This window comes from Melospiza georgiana, chromosome 5 (genome assembly GCF_028018845.1).
Source record: "Melospiza georgiana isolate bMelGeo1 chromosome 5, bMelGeo1.pri, whole genome shotgun sequence".
Taxonomy (NCBI): domain Eukaryota; kingdom Metazoa; phylum Chordata; class Aves; order Passeriformes; family Passerellidae; genus Melospiza; species Melospiza georgiana.
The window spans coordinates 782,022-798,208 of record NC_080434.1 but is presented as its reverse complement, the minus strand read 5'-3'; the positions used below and the strand labels follow the sequence as shown (position 1 = coordinate 798,208).

The window sequence follows — 16,187 nt, the reverse complement described above, 5'->3', positions numbered from 1 at the left end:
CTCTATTATCTTGCCTAGTTTTTTGTCTTTATTAATACATGACACACTAGAACACCTTTCAGTGTTGATTTATATTAGTGTCACAAGAATTGCAGCCTGCAAAAAGGAAATTCCTTTCCTCAGGAGGATGATAAATATCTACTTAAGCCTGTAATGACATTAAATGTTAATGTTTTCCTGAAATGAATCAGACAGAAGAGGTGTTTAAAGGAAGTGTGACCCAGAAAGCACAACCAAGTGAAAACAAAGTCTCTTAATGCACTTCTTAAGGTATCTCTCAATGTGAATGACACTTGAAAGTACCAAGCCACTTCAGAAAGAAAAGTGATGATACTTGTGCACTGCTAGCAGTGGAGAGTCTCTTGAGGGAACAGTAAATTTGGAGGGCTTTTTAATGTACCTGAGATTTAGCAAGAAAGGAAGGCTGAAAGTAAGATCATTAGGTTAGGAGATTTTAAGGAGAGAGAGGTTTATTATGGGACAGTGGACTCCTTGGCTTATTGTGCTATGCCTTGTAATACTATCAACTTCTTTGAAGAGCTCATAGTGATCAAAATGTTTACTTTCAGTTTTTCATGAAACTAAATTTTATTATAATCAGAGTCTCTAGAGGCATTCAAATGTCCCTGAATACATAGGAAATAAGGTGTAGGTTACTTGTAAGAATATTATATTCACATTTCTCCTAGCCGGAGTCTCTGTGGGGACAGAGCTCTTAGGACCTTATGATATTTTGATATTTAGCTATGTAGCCATTTAAGACTAATTTTCTTGGCCCTCCTAAGAATTGCCTCACCTGGCAACAGTTCAAAGCATGAAAAAACCCTGTTTCCAGATCTGTGGTGGCTAGATTTTTTTAGTGTTACCTGTCTGCCTTAATTATACATTATAGTGGCTATGTTCGCTGTCATAATGCACTGGCATGAATGCTTTCACTATTTTGATTCTGTGAACTAAAATGCAGTCTTCTAATGTGTGTGTCTGTGGTTTAGAAACTGTTTTACCTTTATTCTTTTTTTTTTTTTTTTTTTTTTTTTTTTTTTTTTTTTTTTTGTGAAACCAGTCTGGGGAAGAAGCTACAGGCCCAGCAGGAAATCTTCCTTTAAGGAAATTCCACTAAGAAAGCTCTTGTAGGAGAGCTGGGCTAATGTTTTGACAGATGTGATTACAGAAGGGATATAGGATGAAGTTGTACCATTACTATCAGTAATGTTTTAACTTGAGGCATTTAAAATACTCATTAAAATTCCCAGAACTTATAAAAATTTCCAAATAACTGAGCTGTAAGGGTAAGCTTGAAATGAACCTCCAGTGGCTTCAGGACAGAGGCAGCATTATAAAGCAATGAGCTGTGACTATGTCCTGCTGCTCCTGAATGAGAAGTGCTGGAGAAATGCTTACTCTGCTCTTCCTACATATTCTCTGTATTCGAGTTTTTGTTGCATTGTATGCTAATTGAACATTTTAGGTGCAAGTAATTGCATGTTTGCATGAAAAATACTGTTTGAAAACTTTCATTTTAGCCAAGATCTATCTGCTGTTTTGTTGTGCTTTAAGCCTGTCTTCCAGAAACAAATGGACTGGTAACTGCAGGAAGGTCTCTGGACTGATGTCTCTGTACAGCACAGGCTGATTTTTAGCTTTTTTTCCTCTTGGAATTTTACACTATGCAAGCTGTGGTAAGGAAAGATCATTCTGCTTCCAAGCGCGGGGGGATTGGGCCAGCCCAGAGCTCTTCTGAGATATCTGCTTAGAAGGAGAGCAGCAGGGAGGGTGGCAAGGAGCTGAGGCTGCTTGGGCCCGGCAGCCATGGGTGTGTGTGCAGGGGGAGAGGCCGCGTCGGCCTGGGCCGGCCCCTCTGAGTTACTGGAACTCTCGGAGAAGGCACAGAACAACCCAGCCAAGCTCAGAGGTGATGGGATAGAGATTGAAAACCCTGGAGAAAACAGGGCATCTGAACAGCAGTTATCTGATGAGGATCTTGAGTGCCATAATAGTTGGGCCACCCACCTGCCATGGCTCTATCCAACATGGAGGTGGAGGAAAGAATTATGTAAACACAGCTGAGGAGAGTGAGAAATCATACAAAAGGAAGGGATAAAGGTTGTACAGCACCAGCTATGATTATTCCTAGTTTCAAATGCCTTGACTAGACTTTTTATTGGGACAGATAGATGGCCACATCCAAAGTCAGAATTGAGGAGATTTATTAGATGTGCTGATGGTAGATAACCCTCTTGAGGGCAAAAACTGGCTGCAACCTTCTAATACTAACAATAACTTCCACTAGCTTTGACCAGTGAAAATATTTTCAGATAAATAAAATTATTTATTTAGCTAAATAATTAGATAAATAATTTAAAACTAAATATTTTCATTAGCACAGTATGTTTACCTTCATTCTGCTGAATGACTCAATTTCTAATGAAAATACATACTATTACAAAACAAACTAAAACTGAACAGGACTCAATCAGCTTCTTAAACATAAGGTAAAGCTTCCCGTTCTTTATTCCTAAAACCAAAGAATGAAACTCCTGCACCAAGTGCTACTGGAGGGGAAACAAATACTTATGGTAGTGTGTGCTCTTTATCCTTAGATAAACTCTTATTTTGCACTGTTTTTGCCTGAAGCACTGCTCGGTAATGACTTACCTTCAGGCTTTTTTTCTCTCCAGAGTAAGACTCCTGGAGCAAAAATGTAACTATTAGAAGATAAAACAAAGCTTTCCAAGTTTGGAACTTCTAAGGCTTCTTCATTGCTCTGTATATTTGTGATGCATATTTAAAATGCAAGGCAGAAAGGCTGAATACAAACCAGAAAATATTCTCTATTTCATTCATGTACTTCTAGAGGGACCAGCACTGACTAATATTATGAAAGCTACTAATCTGAAAATATACAGACCTGTGTTAATGCAGAGTAAAAACATCCCTGGAAAATACAGATTGATGCTGCTTTGGGCGTCATACATTTATTGTGTTGCAAAAAGAAATAAATCTGGGGTTGCTTATTAATTTCATCTATCTGGTGCATAGTGGTATAGCTAACTGGGGTAAATGGAGGACATTGAATTTACATTTTTAGCATAGGTAACATAAAATTAAAAACAACTCCATAAAGTTCTGTTCCTCTGTCTCCATATGACAATGTCAAAGGAACTTAGACTTGAGTTGCTTGACCTATCCTCACGGATGATGGGGATTCAGTTTGCCACATGACAACAAGCTCTGACACTGCACAGCCCTTAGTGTGTGTAGCATGCATCCACAGTTCAGAGAAAAACACAGTGCTACTGTTCATACATGGACTGAGCATAGGGGAATGCCTGCTCCTGGGTTTGAGATGTTCTACAGGAAGACTTTTCATTAAGAACTCCTAATTGTCACTACAGGACACAAAAAACCACAAGCGCACACCACTGTTCTCAAGGTGAGGAAAAAGGGAAGTTTATTTTCTGACTCCAACATTTATAGTTTTCCAAAAGTGGCAGTGGATTGGAGGGTGACAGTGCCACCTCTCCAATGACCCTGGTCAAACCAACAGCCCATCAACTCTCTCCTCCTCCATAAAGGAATGCAAAACAATGAGTTATTTACAGAAAGTGTGTGAGAAAGTTCACTACAAGAATGTCAGCATCAGAAGGCTTAGAAAATCCTAAAAAACCAGGGTGACACCTAATGAGGCATTTATTGGAAAAGTGTGCGTGTGCATCTGGAAATGAAAGTTATGGGAGTCAAAATCCTCAAGGACAGAAATATTGGTGAGTAAAAAACTTCAATAAGAGTATAAAATCTTCAGCTAACACTAGAGAATATGTCTACATTACATTTTTCTCTTGAATATAGTTATTCAGTACTACCAAACATAGACAGCAAGATTATACTCAATTGTTCATGTGTTACAAAGAATTGGAAGAATAACTCCCAGAGTTGCTAACTTGCTCAAAGGATATCTTAAATCATTTAACAATGAGGTCCTGAATTCGTGTGTGATTCTGCCTGATGGGACACCTGCAATCATGTGGAGGTCATTTCTAGGTCCTTAACAGGACACTGAGCCTTGATAATGTCATTTAACATCACTGCCGAGAGAGATTTATTTGGCTTTTCTGAAGAGTATCTGGAGTTAAATTTAATTGAAAAAAGTATAGTGCCTTTTTTTTTTTTTTTAACGTTTTCTTTTGCAAGGTTTTGCTTCTATGAATCTCTTATACTTTGATCCTCAAGTAAGGATTTCTTTTATTAAAAGTTTTTAGGTGTCCACTGCTGCAAGCATGAACTAGTGAAAAGTGTCTTTAGGTTTTTTAGTACCATACTCCTGCTTGTTTAGAATCTGAGCTCTTTTAAGAGACACTGCTTGCTTATCTCCACTTGTGCCTTGAACTGCTCAGTCTTTGGGATGTATGGATCACAACTACATACAGAACTCAACAGGAGCCCACAAAGATTTTGTGTAGTTGTAATTTTGTGCTCTCTTGTTACCCAAACCCCTCTACTGACGACACAAAACATCTCCTCTTGGGCTGTCGGTGCACACTGACAAATTCTGTTAAAATTTGTTCACTTGTGTCTTTTTCCTGAGTGTTAGGTGAACAAGGTCTCTAGATGTATTCCCAAGTTTTTACCCATCAAAACACCCAAGTCTTACCCATCAAAGTTTTGGTGGACTTTTCTCCCTCAGCACAGTACTGTGAGCTCATCTGTAACACAGGTTGCGCTGCCTGTGCATTTTCTACACATCACTGATGAAGATGTATTCCAGTGGTCCCAGCACTAGTTTCCAGGAAGGATGCATAGTGCCATCAAAAGTGCTCATTAAGCCCTATCCTTCTCTTGGTATCTTAATTGGGTTTTCAAGAAGGACATCTCTTCCGATTCCATATTAGATTAATAAATCCTTACCAAGGGGTTTTTATCCTTGTGCTTTTCAGACACTATTTTAGCCATCTACAAGCTTTGTGAACCTAAATTCTCCTTTATAAGTCCTACACCTTTTTCAGATGACTATGTTTATCCTTGCTCTCAGTAACCTTACTCTTCATTGCCAACCAGACCATCCCATCAGGACTGGAAATTGTTCACTGGTCTGTAGCTCAGCTTTCCCTCTAGACTCTTCTTTTTATAGGTGACAGCTGTGCTGGCCATCTCTCAGGCCTCTGACACAGAGGCAATCTGTAATGATAGGTAAAGGCACCTTGCTCAGCAGTTCTGCAATCTCACATTTGATTTCTTTCAGAGCTCTTTGATAAATGCTATTTGGTCCCAAGATCTTACCAGCACCTAGCTTATCTATTTATAACAATTACACAGAATGTGCCAGACCATGTTGACCTAAACCTTCTGGCCTAGCTGCTGCAGAGAATTTGGCTTCTCTGTCACAGTCTTTATCAATGGGTGCCCCTTCTTCCACCTCTGTCATCAACTCTGACTAGTTCCCTGCTTTAGGTGTATTTTAAGAAGACCATGCTACCATGATGAGCATCATTTTCAGATGATTTGTTTTTGAACCTGTTGTTTTTACACTTGATCTGTGTGCTGCTGTGTTTTTAATTGCTTTTTAAATTGTGGCACATATTTTATCTGTGCTTCTAATGAAGTATTAAACAGCCACCGGGCTGTTTGTAGGTGTCTCACTTTTTGCTTATTGTTTGTTGTTGTTTGAGGGGGGTAGTTTGCATTATTAACTGCCTTTATTTCTAATATACTCCAAATGATTTCAGATTTCACTTTTTCCTGTCTTACAGCAACATGTACTGTACTGTGGTTCTTGTTACAGAGTACCTATCCCATGAATATCTCTTACATAGTATGTTAGTACCCATGCAATACTCAAGCTGCTGCTTTTGGGTTGAATACTATGTGAGATCCATTAGCTGTTCCAGCAGGCAGTCATGTGTCACTGGAATGCTTTACCTCATCTTAAGCTGAAATATTTAGTCTCATTAGCACAAGGTCTTAAGATCTCTCACTATTACTTCCTGTCTGAAACTTGCAGTTTTTCTTCTTTCACTTTCTAGTCACTTGTCATCTTGATCAAGCAGCACAGTTCTAATTCTTTTTTTACAATACAACTTCCAGCCATGGAGACTTAGTGCTCTGCTTCTTGTTTTCCCTGTGAGATGTTTGTGCTGTCACACTCTATGTCATATTTCTCACACAGCCCCACTCTGTCACCTGCAGATCTAGCTGTGCCATCCTTAAGCCATTAGCCTGATAACTGTCCTAGTGATTTATTTATTTTCCTACCAGGGCTTTGAATGCTTGTAATACCAGGGCTGTTGTTAAACACCATACAACTTAATTTTTCCACTCCTTTCTCAAGCCTCTATCACTGACATAAAGGTCTTGCAAATTCTGTCCTGGCTTCCAGTGGTACGTGCCACTCACCTGGAATCACGGGCAAGCTGATCTGCCTTCCTGCATAACAGCTGAAGCATCTCTGAAAAGGCTGCAACTCCCTTCACAGTCCATACCAGTCAGTGAACCAGGTGTTTTGAGTAAGTAGGTCTTGCTCTGGTTTTGTGTAAGATATAAGCTGTCTTTCCTCTTTCTTTTTTTTTTTTATCTTGTCCAAAAATGTTTCCCAGTTCTTAACATACCAGTATTTCTGGAGAAGAAATAGTAAATACATAAGATAAAGTGAGTTTTGTAAAGTCTAGTCAATCTTCTCCTCATATTTAGAGGCATTTTTATATTATGAATGAAGAAATTCCTAATGCTACTGACAGTGAATTGGTACTTGAAAAAGTTCCAGTTGGAAAACTGCCAGTAGGGAGGAAAAGAAGTAGGACTGAGGTAGAGTATCTTGTGATGATTGTTTCCTGAGCCACTGAGAATACACTGTGTAGGTGTATATAAGGATTTATGACTAATTCACACAATATGAGATGTGAACTGCTAAAAAATGGCATTTTTAGATGGCATTACTAATTCCTACACAGGCTTTTCACAGAGCTCAGTGGACACATAAAACTGGCAACTGCTGTAACCCCAGTTCCAGTAGGCTCACCTGTACTGTGTTACAAGCACCATTGAGTAATACCTTCCTCCTGTTGCTGCTTCAGAAAATAAGCATGTTTTAGGTTATAAAATATTGTTGCTCCCCACCCTCCCATTCTGTCACCACAGACTCAGTCCTTAAAAGGATCTGAGTTCTGACTGCTACAACACAATGAATTCCATTATGAATTTCATCCTTTGGCATAAGAGAAAGATGAACTTATAATGTATGTATTCTACACACTGCTGAGTCAGGAAGAGAACTCCAGGATGAAAATGTGTAGAATAGAATTTTATGTTAATGGCTCAGCATGTCATTAAATATAGTGTAGTCATTAAATAATAGTTTCCACCAGGGTGTGTCTCTTAATTGTAACTGAAGAACTGATTTTATTTTGTTCAGTTCAAAAGCACGTCTCAAACTTCAGGTGAAAAATCTCAGAAATACCCTTTGGATCCATGTAGTACAGTTAATAAGGAAGACTTAAACAGAAGCCCATTATACTGAAATTTATTTAAATTCTTGAGCACACTATATTCATAGCATTTTAGCACTTCCCAATGAGATATTTACTATATGTTTCTATAAATTATGCATTCATTGCATAAAACTGCATTCATTTCTCTATCACGATACTATATAAATTATCACAAAAACAAATGAACCAACAAAAGATTCTTGAATACATGTAATATTGGTGAGCTAAAAACAGCAGTTATAGCTTATCTTCATGGTAAGCAGCTCTAAGTGAATCCCACTTGAATTCATTTAATTAAGAAGCTGAAAAGAAAGAAAACATGATTAAATGCTGAAAAATGCATATAAAACATAGCACCAAAATTATTCGAAAAGAATAATAAACAAGGACTTCAAAACATTAATTTGAAAAGTCATTTGACATTTGTGTAATAATCTCTTAAGTTTTTATATTCCATTTAGTAATTACTAAGCAAGCATGAAAGTTATCAAATAAAACATAAGTGATTGAAACTTAAATTTGCCTATTTAAAAAATTAAAAAGAAAAACGCTCTTCAAACATCTGTTCTCTTTAATCAAGTTCTGCATCTGCTCTTATTACTTGAAGTGAGGAATCTTTCCCAGGGGATGTTTCAGGTTTATTTAAAACCATCTTTTACTGCTGAAGTGGCCCCAGAGTTGGGAGAGTATAGAGCAATTGGCAAGGCTCTGTAGGGTTGCAGACTCTTAAATTCTTAGTATTTTAATAAATTAAGAAGTTTCCAATGACATTGTTGTTTCTTTACACCTGGAAGGAAACTTTTTATTTCTAAAATGTAGATGTATATTGTGTGTCACAGCTTTCTAAGCACTTAATCAAATCCCATAGACTGGGAAGTGGGAACCCAGAGAGACAGACTATGGACTAACTGTACAAGCACTCAAGTTAGCAACTGCTAAATGGAAGAACTGCCTCTAGCTTTGCCTGGTAGGTCTTTCAACTCCTAGGCATGCAGTGTGCACTAGCATACATGCTGTACTAATTTCACCTGTTTTTCCATTCATGGCATGAATTAGTTAATCATAACAAAACATAAATAGCAGTGCCACAAGTTTAAAAGACTGTATCAGTATAAGGATGTTCACTGCTGCAAAAGGCTGACAAGCTCGTTGGGCAAGACATACAAAGCAAAGCAAATCAGACAGCGACTGTCTGGTGCTGGAGGGTGAAGGGATTAACAATTGGGAAAAGGCAGCAAGAACTACTTCATGGAGTAGTTTGCAGGGGGCTGAAGGGGGAAGTAAGGGAATGCTGAGCACATGTGACTAAAAACATAACCCAGATGTGTAAGGCCATGTATAGGAAAGGATCTGAGAGGAGAAGAGAGAGGACTAACAGTAGTGAAAAAGTTTGGAGAGAAGAGTAGGAAGGGCTGAAGATTTCTTAAGCCTAGAATTGATACACTTAAGAGGTGTAGAGGACTCAATGTGTAACAGCAAAGAAATGCAAATACAGCAGTTGGATCAACATGCTACTAGCACAGCTATTGATCCTTAGTTTCGGTCTGTAAGGGAACTGCACCTTTAGCAGCTCAGAGACATGGTACAGAATATAGACAAAAGAAACACTGAAAGTTCTAAAACAAGTGTAGGCAGAAAGCTGAAACACCTCAATTTCCATCAGAGTATGAGGACAAACTTTTTCATTTCAAGGGTGAGAGAGCAGTGGAACAGGCTATCCAGAGAGGTTGTGGAGGTTCTCTCTGTCAAAAAACCTGCCTGGAAGTGATCTTGTTCAAACTGCTATGAGTGAACCTGCTTTAGAAGAGTGATTAATCTCCAGGAGTCACTTCAACCCCAGCTATTCTTTGACTTTATGGAAAACTATAAAAAGCCAAAATGCCATGAAAAAACCATAGAGTACCACAAAGGAGGAGATGGGGGGTGGGCAGTTTCTAAAAAATCAAGAGTAACAAACTGGACAACATCCATTGGCATAGATCTGCAGACAGACAGAAGAAAACGTTGCAAAACAGGGTGAAGCAGAATAGGAAAGCCTGGATAAACTGTGCCCCTCCAGACATAAAACTAGATGGGAATGGACAGAAATAGGTAAAAGTAAAAGGCATACGAGCAAAAAGAGTTGTTTTTAGTGGTGATAATCAAAGAAGGAAGGTCCTACTGGGAGAAGAGCATCCACACTGTTTGCCACAGTAAGAAGCACATCCTTCCTAAGAGACCTGCTACAGGTCCACACATCTAGAATTCAGATCTCCCATTCTTTTAAAGGATTAGAAACCAGCACTGATGTCAACACTTCCTGTAGAGAAGAATAGGGAGGTTTGTGGCTTTTCGTGAATTCAGCCTGCTGTTAGATGGTTTAGATGAATAGAGGGACTTTATACTGTGTTGCCTTGCACTTCCATGGGCAGCTTCTTTCATGAACAACATACTGTTTAGCCACATTAATAGTAGTAGTATAGAATATACTAAATGTAAAGGCTTTCTTTTGACAACTGTGTATTATTGTTTTCCTGTCTTTTAAAATAATCTTGATTTCTGCTGTTTTAAAGAAAGTAGCCAATTTTGCTGGGCACTATAGATCAAATTGTGAATGCTGTTTTGTATCAGAAGTAGGTTTACCAATTCATAAACTTAAGATAAATAAATGTAATTGTGCATGAAATACCTAAAAAGCTGTTAGTAGTATGCGCATGTTTATTAATAAATTTAATTCCATATGTCTGTAAATACTACTTGTTCTATGTAATAATATTTTTTCCGCCATATTTCCAAGAAATAACTATTCTATTTTAGTCACTTGCATTTAATTACAACTTTAGTATTATACAGGATTTCTTTACTGAAACTAATTTAATTACAACACAGATGTGTATACAGTGAATATAAGGATTTTTCAAGCTCTGGGGCATCTTACAATTTGTGTGTCCTGTTGCATTGACTGTCCTTCCCCATGGAATAAATGAATACTTTATGTCTGACTTAACATTTATGGGGTTTTGATGAAAATAAGGCATCTGTTATTTATCATGCTTTGCACAGCTTAGTTCATTTTATCTGCTAGCCAATAAAGAATATGTATTTTCTATTCCATCAATACATAGGTCAGGAGGCTGATTATTTTTTATGGTTTAACTAAAAAAATTTCACATCACTCTTGTAAATAATACTGAAATATAATGGCTATGAAGGATAATTGGATAATGAAATATTCAACTGCAAGGCAGGTTCTAAAAAAATTCAAAATCTAATTAATGAAAAATTATGAAAACATAGAATTTTCAGGTGTTTATTTCATTTAAATTGAGATTAAAACAACTAATGATAAAACGTAGGCTTGAAAGATCAATTTAAAGTGTAAAGAGTAATGAAACTGTGGTAGAAGTTTCACTCAGAAAACAAAGCAGAAAAAATAATCTAGGGCAGTTAGGTTGCAGCCAAAGCTAAAAAAAGAAAAAAACAAGAAATGTTTTTAATACCAGTAAAGCATGGATGAAACTTTTCTCTGCATCCTCTTGAAGCAGTGTAACAAATATTTACATGCCTAAAATTCCCAATAATACAATACTGTGCTTATGAACTGATATCTTCTGTTCTTAGCACGCTCTTTCTTTTTCATATTCTGTATGCTTTTTGGGCTGAAACTGCCTATGGTGTGGTTTCCAGAGAGCCAAGCTCTTTCCTAGCTTGCAAAGTCAACTCAGAGTTCCTGATTTTGGCATAGAGTGAAGAACAGTCTCTGTGTCACTCCCATGTGTATGAGATGACAGATGAAATTCTGTATTGTTATAATTACATTTTATTGCTCAGTCACTCAGTATATCTGATATTTAACATATCATTTATTCACTTTAAATAATAGTGTGAGAAGGCTTCCTAAAAACATTGTCCAAGATATATCAACACACTCGCTATATCCAGAAAGAATTATAAAGAGAAAATGCTCAAGAGTATAAAATAAAATTATTACATAATCTTTCAACAGTTAATAATATCAATTAAAGTGAAAGGTTTAGCAAAATGAAAAATTTCATCTCGTCCCCATAAAAAGGTAGATTAATACAGCCATGAAAAATTCCTGCCATGGCTAAGATGGGCCTAGCAGAAAGATTTGCTGCATGTGAGCTCATCTGTGATGATTGTATTTGCTTAGTGAGTAACCTTCGTGATGACCCCCACTTTGAACCACCTTTCCCATTTCAAAGCTATACTATGGAAGAGTATTTTACCAGCATATTAATGAAACAATTTTTGCCCAACATTAGCCTTCAAGAAGAAAATCCTGTGAAAGAAAGAATCAAATCAGAAATGGGAATGTCTGAAGTGGATCGAAAAGTCTTTCAAAATTACTGTCCCTTCCTATATACATGCCCTCTAAAGAGCACCTTATTAGAAAAATAAATAATGGTTTTTTTCCAGTTTTTGACTGTTTATGTATAGCCAGCTCTGTTTTCAGTTATCTTGGCTACCTGGAGGTCACTGCAGAAAAGAGGATGCACAGCAGATTGTGTTATTGTTTCACTTCTTACCAATGCATGATATTTCACAAAGAACTGACTTGGCTGTTCAATGCCAGGGAATGAAAACAATTTAGGATATTTGAATTTTTTTTCTTTTTTAAGTAGGATAGGGAAGTTGACGCTTGAGGTCATGCATATAGCATTAAAGCAATTTCAGTTTTCTTTAACTGCTGCTTTAGGCAGGCCAACATAATGTCACTTTTTCCCTCACAGATCATTAGTATGCATTGTTGTTAGTATTGTTAAAGGCAAAACTTTACTAGCCTGAGGACAATTCATCACATAAAGACTGAGAGTTTCAAGGTGAAATCTACAACCAGTGAAAGGAAAAGGATAGACATATTTCACATCTTAAGATATATCTGCATTGGGATCAATTGATGAGGCGTGGAAATGGAACTTCTTGGAAGATCTTAAGGAATTCAGACAAAAAGATTAATGGATTTTAGCACATAAGACTGAAGTTAAAATGCAAGATACTAAATTAAAAGAGGAAAGAAAAAATAAGAGTTTATATACTTGGTCCTCCTCAGTGTATTGTATATTCATTAAAATCCTTAAGAACTATCCACAAGATACAAAGAGGCTTCTCTAAAAAATGCTGCGGGATTGTGAAGATGACACATTGTGACCACTGAAGTGTCAAATAATCAACAGTGTTTATTTAAAATAACAGCAAATTGGGTCAGAGCTACCCAAGAGACCAACAGAAACATGAACGATTTAGCACTGGAAAGGACCTGATAAATAAATTACACATCTACATTTTAAATTAGTAAATGAAATTTGATAATAGCCGAGCAAAAGGATCAGCTCCAGTGATGGTTTCCAATACTAGAGGATTGTGAGGATTTAAGATTGAATGATTAATTTATTACCATGAAAACTTGGAACCATCCAGGACAGACCAACTAAGCCCAAAAGATCTTGCTTAATCATGAAGAAGCAGTAACAGTATTTAAAAAACCCCAAGAAAACTGCATCACATTTACCCAGCTATTAAATGTTTCCTATGAGTTTAGGCATAAATGCTGTTAATTTCTTTATGAATTTACTTGATTTATAAGTTGTGGTATTGAGTCTAATTAGCTTCTTAAGACAGAATTTGGTTTATGGATTTAGTAATTTCTTCACAGTAACAACATGATATGGCACTACTTTATTTTATCGGGATTGTGATGAATTATCCTTTTTCATTGTCCTGGATTTATTTATTTTTTAACCAGCTTTAGCATACTAGCAGCTACACTTTTAATATGTATCACCTGTCAAATGAATAAGCTTTTAATAGAATTCTGCTCCCTAGCCCCAAATCTTGCTCTCCTTTATTCTTAGCTTGGATAATAAAAGAGAAGTATGAAATCTACATAGGCCTCCAACTTCTGCTAGACACTCCCATTAAAAGACATCTGGTATTTCAATAAATTCTAGATTAATTGTGGGGAGAATAAAATTCAAAACTCTACTCCACCTAGCATTTACAGCAAACAGATTAGCCAGACAAGAGGGAAAAGCCTACATTTAAATTAAGATGCTCAAAGTTTATAATACCTGATAGTACAAGATGTATTCAGTGAGTAAGTTTGCACTGACACCAATGGTACGGTGCTGGCAGGCAAACTCACAGAGCACACCAATGCTCACAGAGCACACCAATGCTCACAGAGCACACTGATGCTCACAGAGCACACCAATGCTCACAGAGCACACTGATGCTCACAACGCTGCTCAGACACCCAAGGCATCAGGCAGCAGCCAAAATCCCCCTTTGCAAACATGCACAAAAGCAATGCAAGGTCTGGCACAGATATAGAAGCATGATGTTAATAGGTGGTATGAACATTCCTAATATGAACTAAAAATGAAACTAGTACAATTGTCAGGCTCTCTTTAGTAACTAATAAACTGCATGGCTTAACTTAGGATAACTGGATCCTGCCTTTCACCCCAACTCAGTCAAGCTAGAAGTAATCTCCAGAGAGGATGGTGAGAAGCAGGACAGCCTATCCCAAATGGCTATTAATTTCATACTGATGAAATTCTGCAGTATGATGCTACTGAGTCCTTTACACAACTCTTTCCTTAGCAGAAATTACTAAAAAGCAGGAGCAAACCTTGTGCACATATTGCAACAGAAAGAGTTTCCTTGCCTTCAGTATGGTGTTATTAAAAAATAAAACTAATCTGAAGAAACCTAAATGTCAATTAAATAGCGTAAAGAGACCAAGCTCTGTCAAAATTCAAATAATTCTGAAGTCTTAGAGCAAAAACTAACAGAAAAATTGTAAGGTTATAGCTGAAATGTTACATCTAAGTTGGCTTTGCAATGCTGAATCCTTTTTAGTGGAATTTAACAAAAAATACAAAACTGGCTGTTGTACTAATCATGTGGCCTAATCAGAGAAATCTACTTTTTCACTTGTCAGAAAAACTGCAGCTGTTTAACTGACAGGTGTATGTATAAGTTAGAAAACCTATAATCCTTTCTCTCCTGGATGGTGCGGCTGACAAAAGAAAAGGGTACTTTTAGTGAAGTCAAATCTTAGCAGCATACAGTGCTTTGTTTTTTGTGCCCTGTCTTATGTACATCTTAGTTATACAAAAATAAATATCTAATAAAGCCTTACAAACCAAGGCATGTTTTTTTTCTGCATTTTTCAGGGGGCCACTGCGTATGTCACACATCTGTGCTCAAACCCTTTTAACTGGTCTGCTTTAACAGCTGCACTCCAGCCCTTTTTGGGCTGTTTAATCACCAGTCTTCCTGCTTCTACCACCTTCCATTGACTTCAGTGGTAAAGATTAAAGATTGTTTAGCTGAAAGCAATTCTTAAACTTCTACAGAGCTATTACAGTCTATAGGATGAGAATTTAAAGACAGATTACCTGTACGGGTAGCCGTGGTATTTGGAGCGAAATATTGACAGCAGGAAGCTGAAGAAAAAGACCACAAGACCAAGGCCTACCAGACATATTACTGGAAAGAAAATAACTTTGTTTATTAGCACATAAAAGATTTAAAACTGCAATCTCTACAAACAATATTATTTATGTCAATCATTTATAGAGAATTCTGACACAGTTAAATACAAAATGTTACTGCCTTGACTACTGAAGCCCACTATCTTCTGACAGGATTTCAAACAGATATGGAAATAACATTTATGGTTATTAGGAAAAAATAACCTGTCAGGGCAAATGTATTTTCAAGAAAAAAGCAGAAATTTGAAAGTCAAATGTATATGGATGCAATCACCTTACTGCTGATAATGGATTTAATAGCCTATTAAATTATACATATCAAATAATGTCATTTCAGGTATTTGCTTGTTGTTTTTGGAAAAAAAGGTTCCATTTAGAAAAATGTCCCTAGACTAATGGAATCATGTTGTCTCTAGCCAACCGTCTATGGCTGAAGTAGTAGTAAAGGCAGCTTAGTAACTACTATATCAAGTTAATAATTGCTAAAAATGTCACTGTTCTAAGTTCCAAGGCTGGCAGCCAAATTACTTTTTACTCTTAGCTCACTAGCAATATAAATCTTCAGGTTCTGAAGGTAAATAACAATGATGCAGATCTTATGATACCATCCAGATGAAAGTGCTTTGCATCTTTTCAGATAAAGAATGAACTAACAAAGTAAATGCTTAAATTAACAAACAAAATTTGGAACATCTGTTGGCATCCTGTGCACTAATAGCATAAAACCTTCTTGATTGCGATAGCCCACTCTATTGCAAGTAATTTTTTTAAAAAGGGGCACATGTTCCAAACTGAGATGCAGCTCATCTACATTAGATAACATTTTCATTCTAGTGAGCTACTTTGATTTTAAAAATTTCTCTTCTTATACTATTCCCGCTTCAGCCAACTCTTTGCTATTTATTTGCAATATTCATGCTTCAAAAGTGTGCTGCCTTTGAGCGAAGGATGAGAAAACAGGAAGCCAAGGAAACAGACAATGATGCATTTTTTCATTAAAACTGACCATGTGGAAAGTGACACATGTCAACTGGAATATAAAATTTCTACAGTTATTTTGAGAAAACTAGCCAGGTACAAACCTAATAAACATACTTCATTATAAAGAAATCACCACTCACAAATATGATTTACAAGCATGGATGAATAAACTGGAAGCATGAACAGTGCAAAGCAGATCCACAAAAAACATTCACATAATGGC

The 16,187-nt window shown here is 36.8% G+C and overlaps 1 protein-coding gene across 2 annotated transcripts in view; it reads right to left on the bottom strand.

Annotated features, from left to right (window-relative positions):
• Nucleotides 1-7,497: 7,497 nt before the first annotated feature.
• Nucleotides 7,498-16,187, bottom strand: part of TUSC3 (tumor suppressor candidate 3) — a 107,310-nt gene continuing 98,620 nt past the window's right edge. Inside the window, exons 9-10 of one of the 2 annotated variants that reach the window (XM_058025015.1) lie at nucleotides 14,888-14,978; nucleotides 7,498-7,783 (exon numbers count right to left, since the gene is read on the bottom strand). In XM_058025015.1, the coding sequence (XP_057880998.1) occupies nucleotides 7,768-7,783; nucleotides 14,888-14,978 (107 nt within the window). In that variant the 3' untranslated portion in view covers nucleotides 7,498-7,767. The remainder of the gene's footprint in view (nucleotides 7,784-14,887; nucleotides 14,979-16,187) is intronic. The other variant, XM_058025017.1, reaches the window with a different exon arrangement.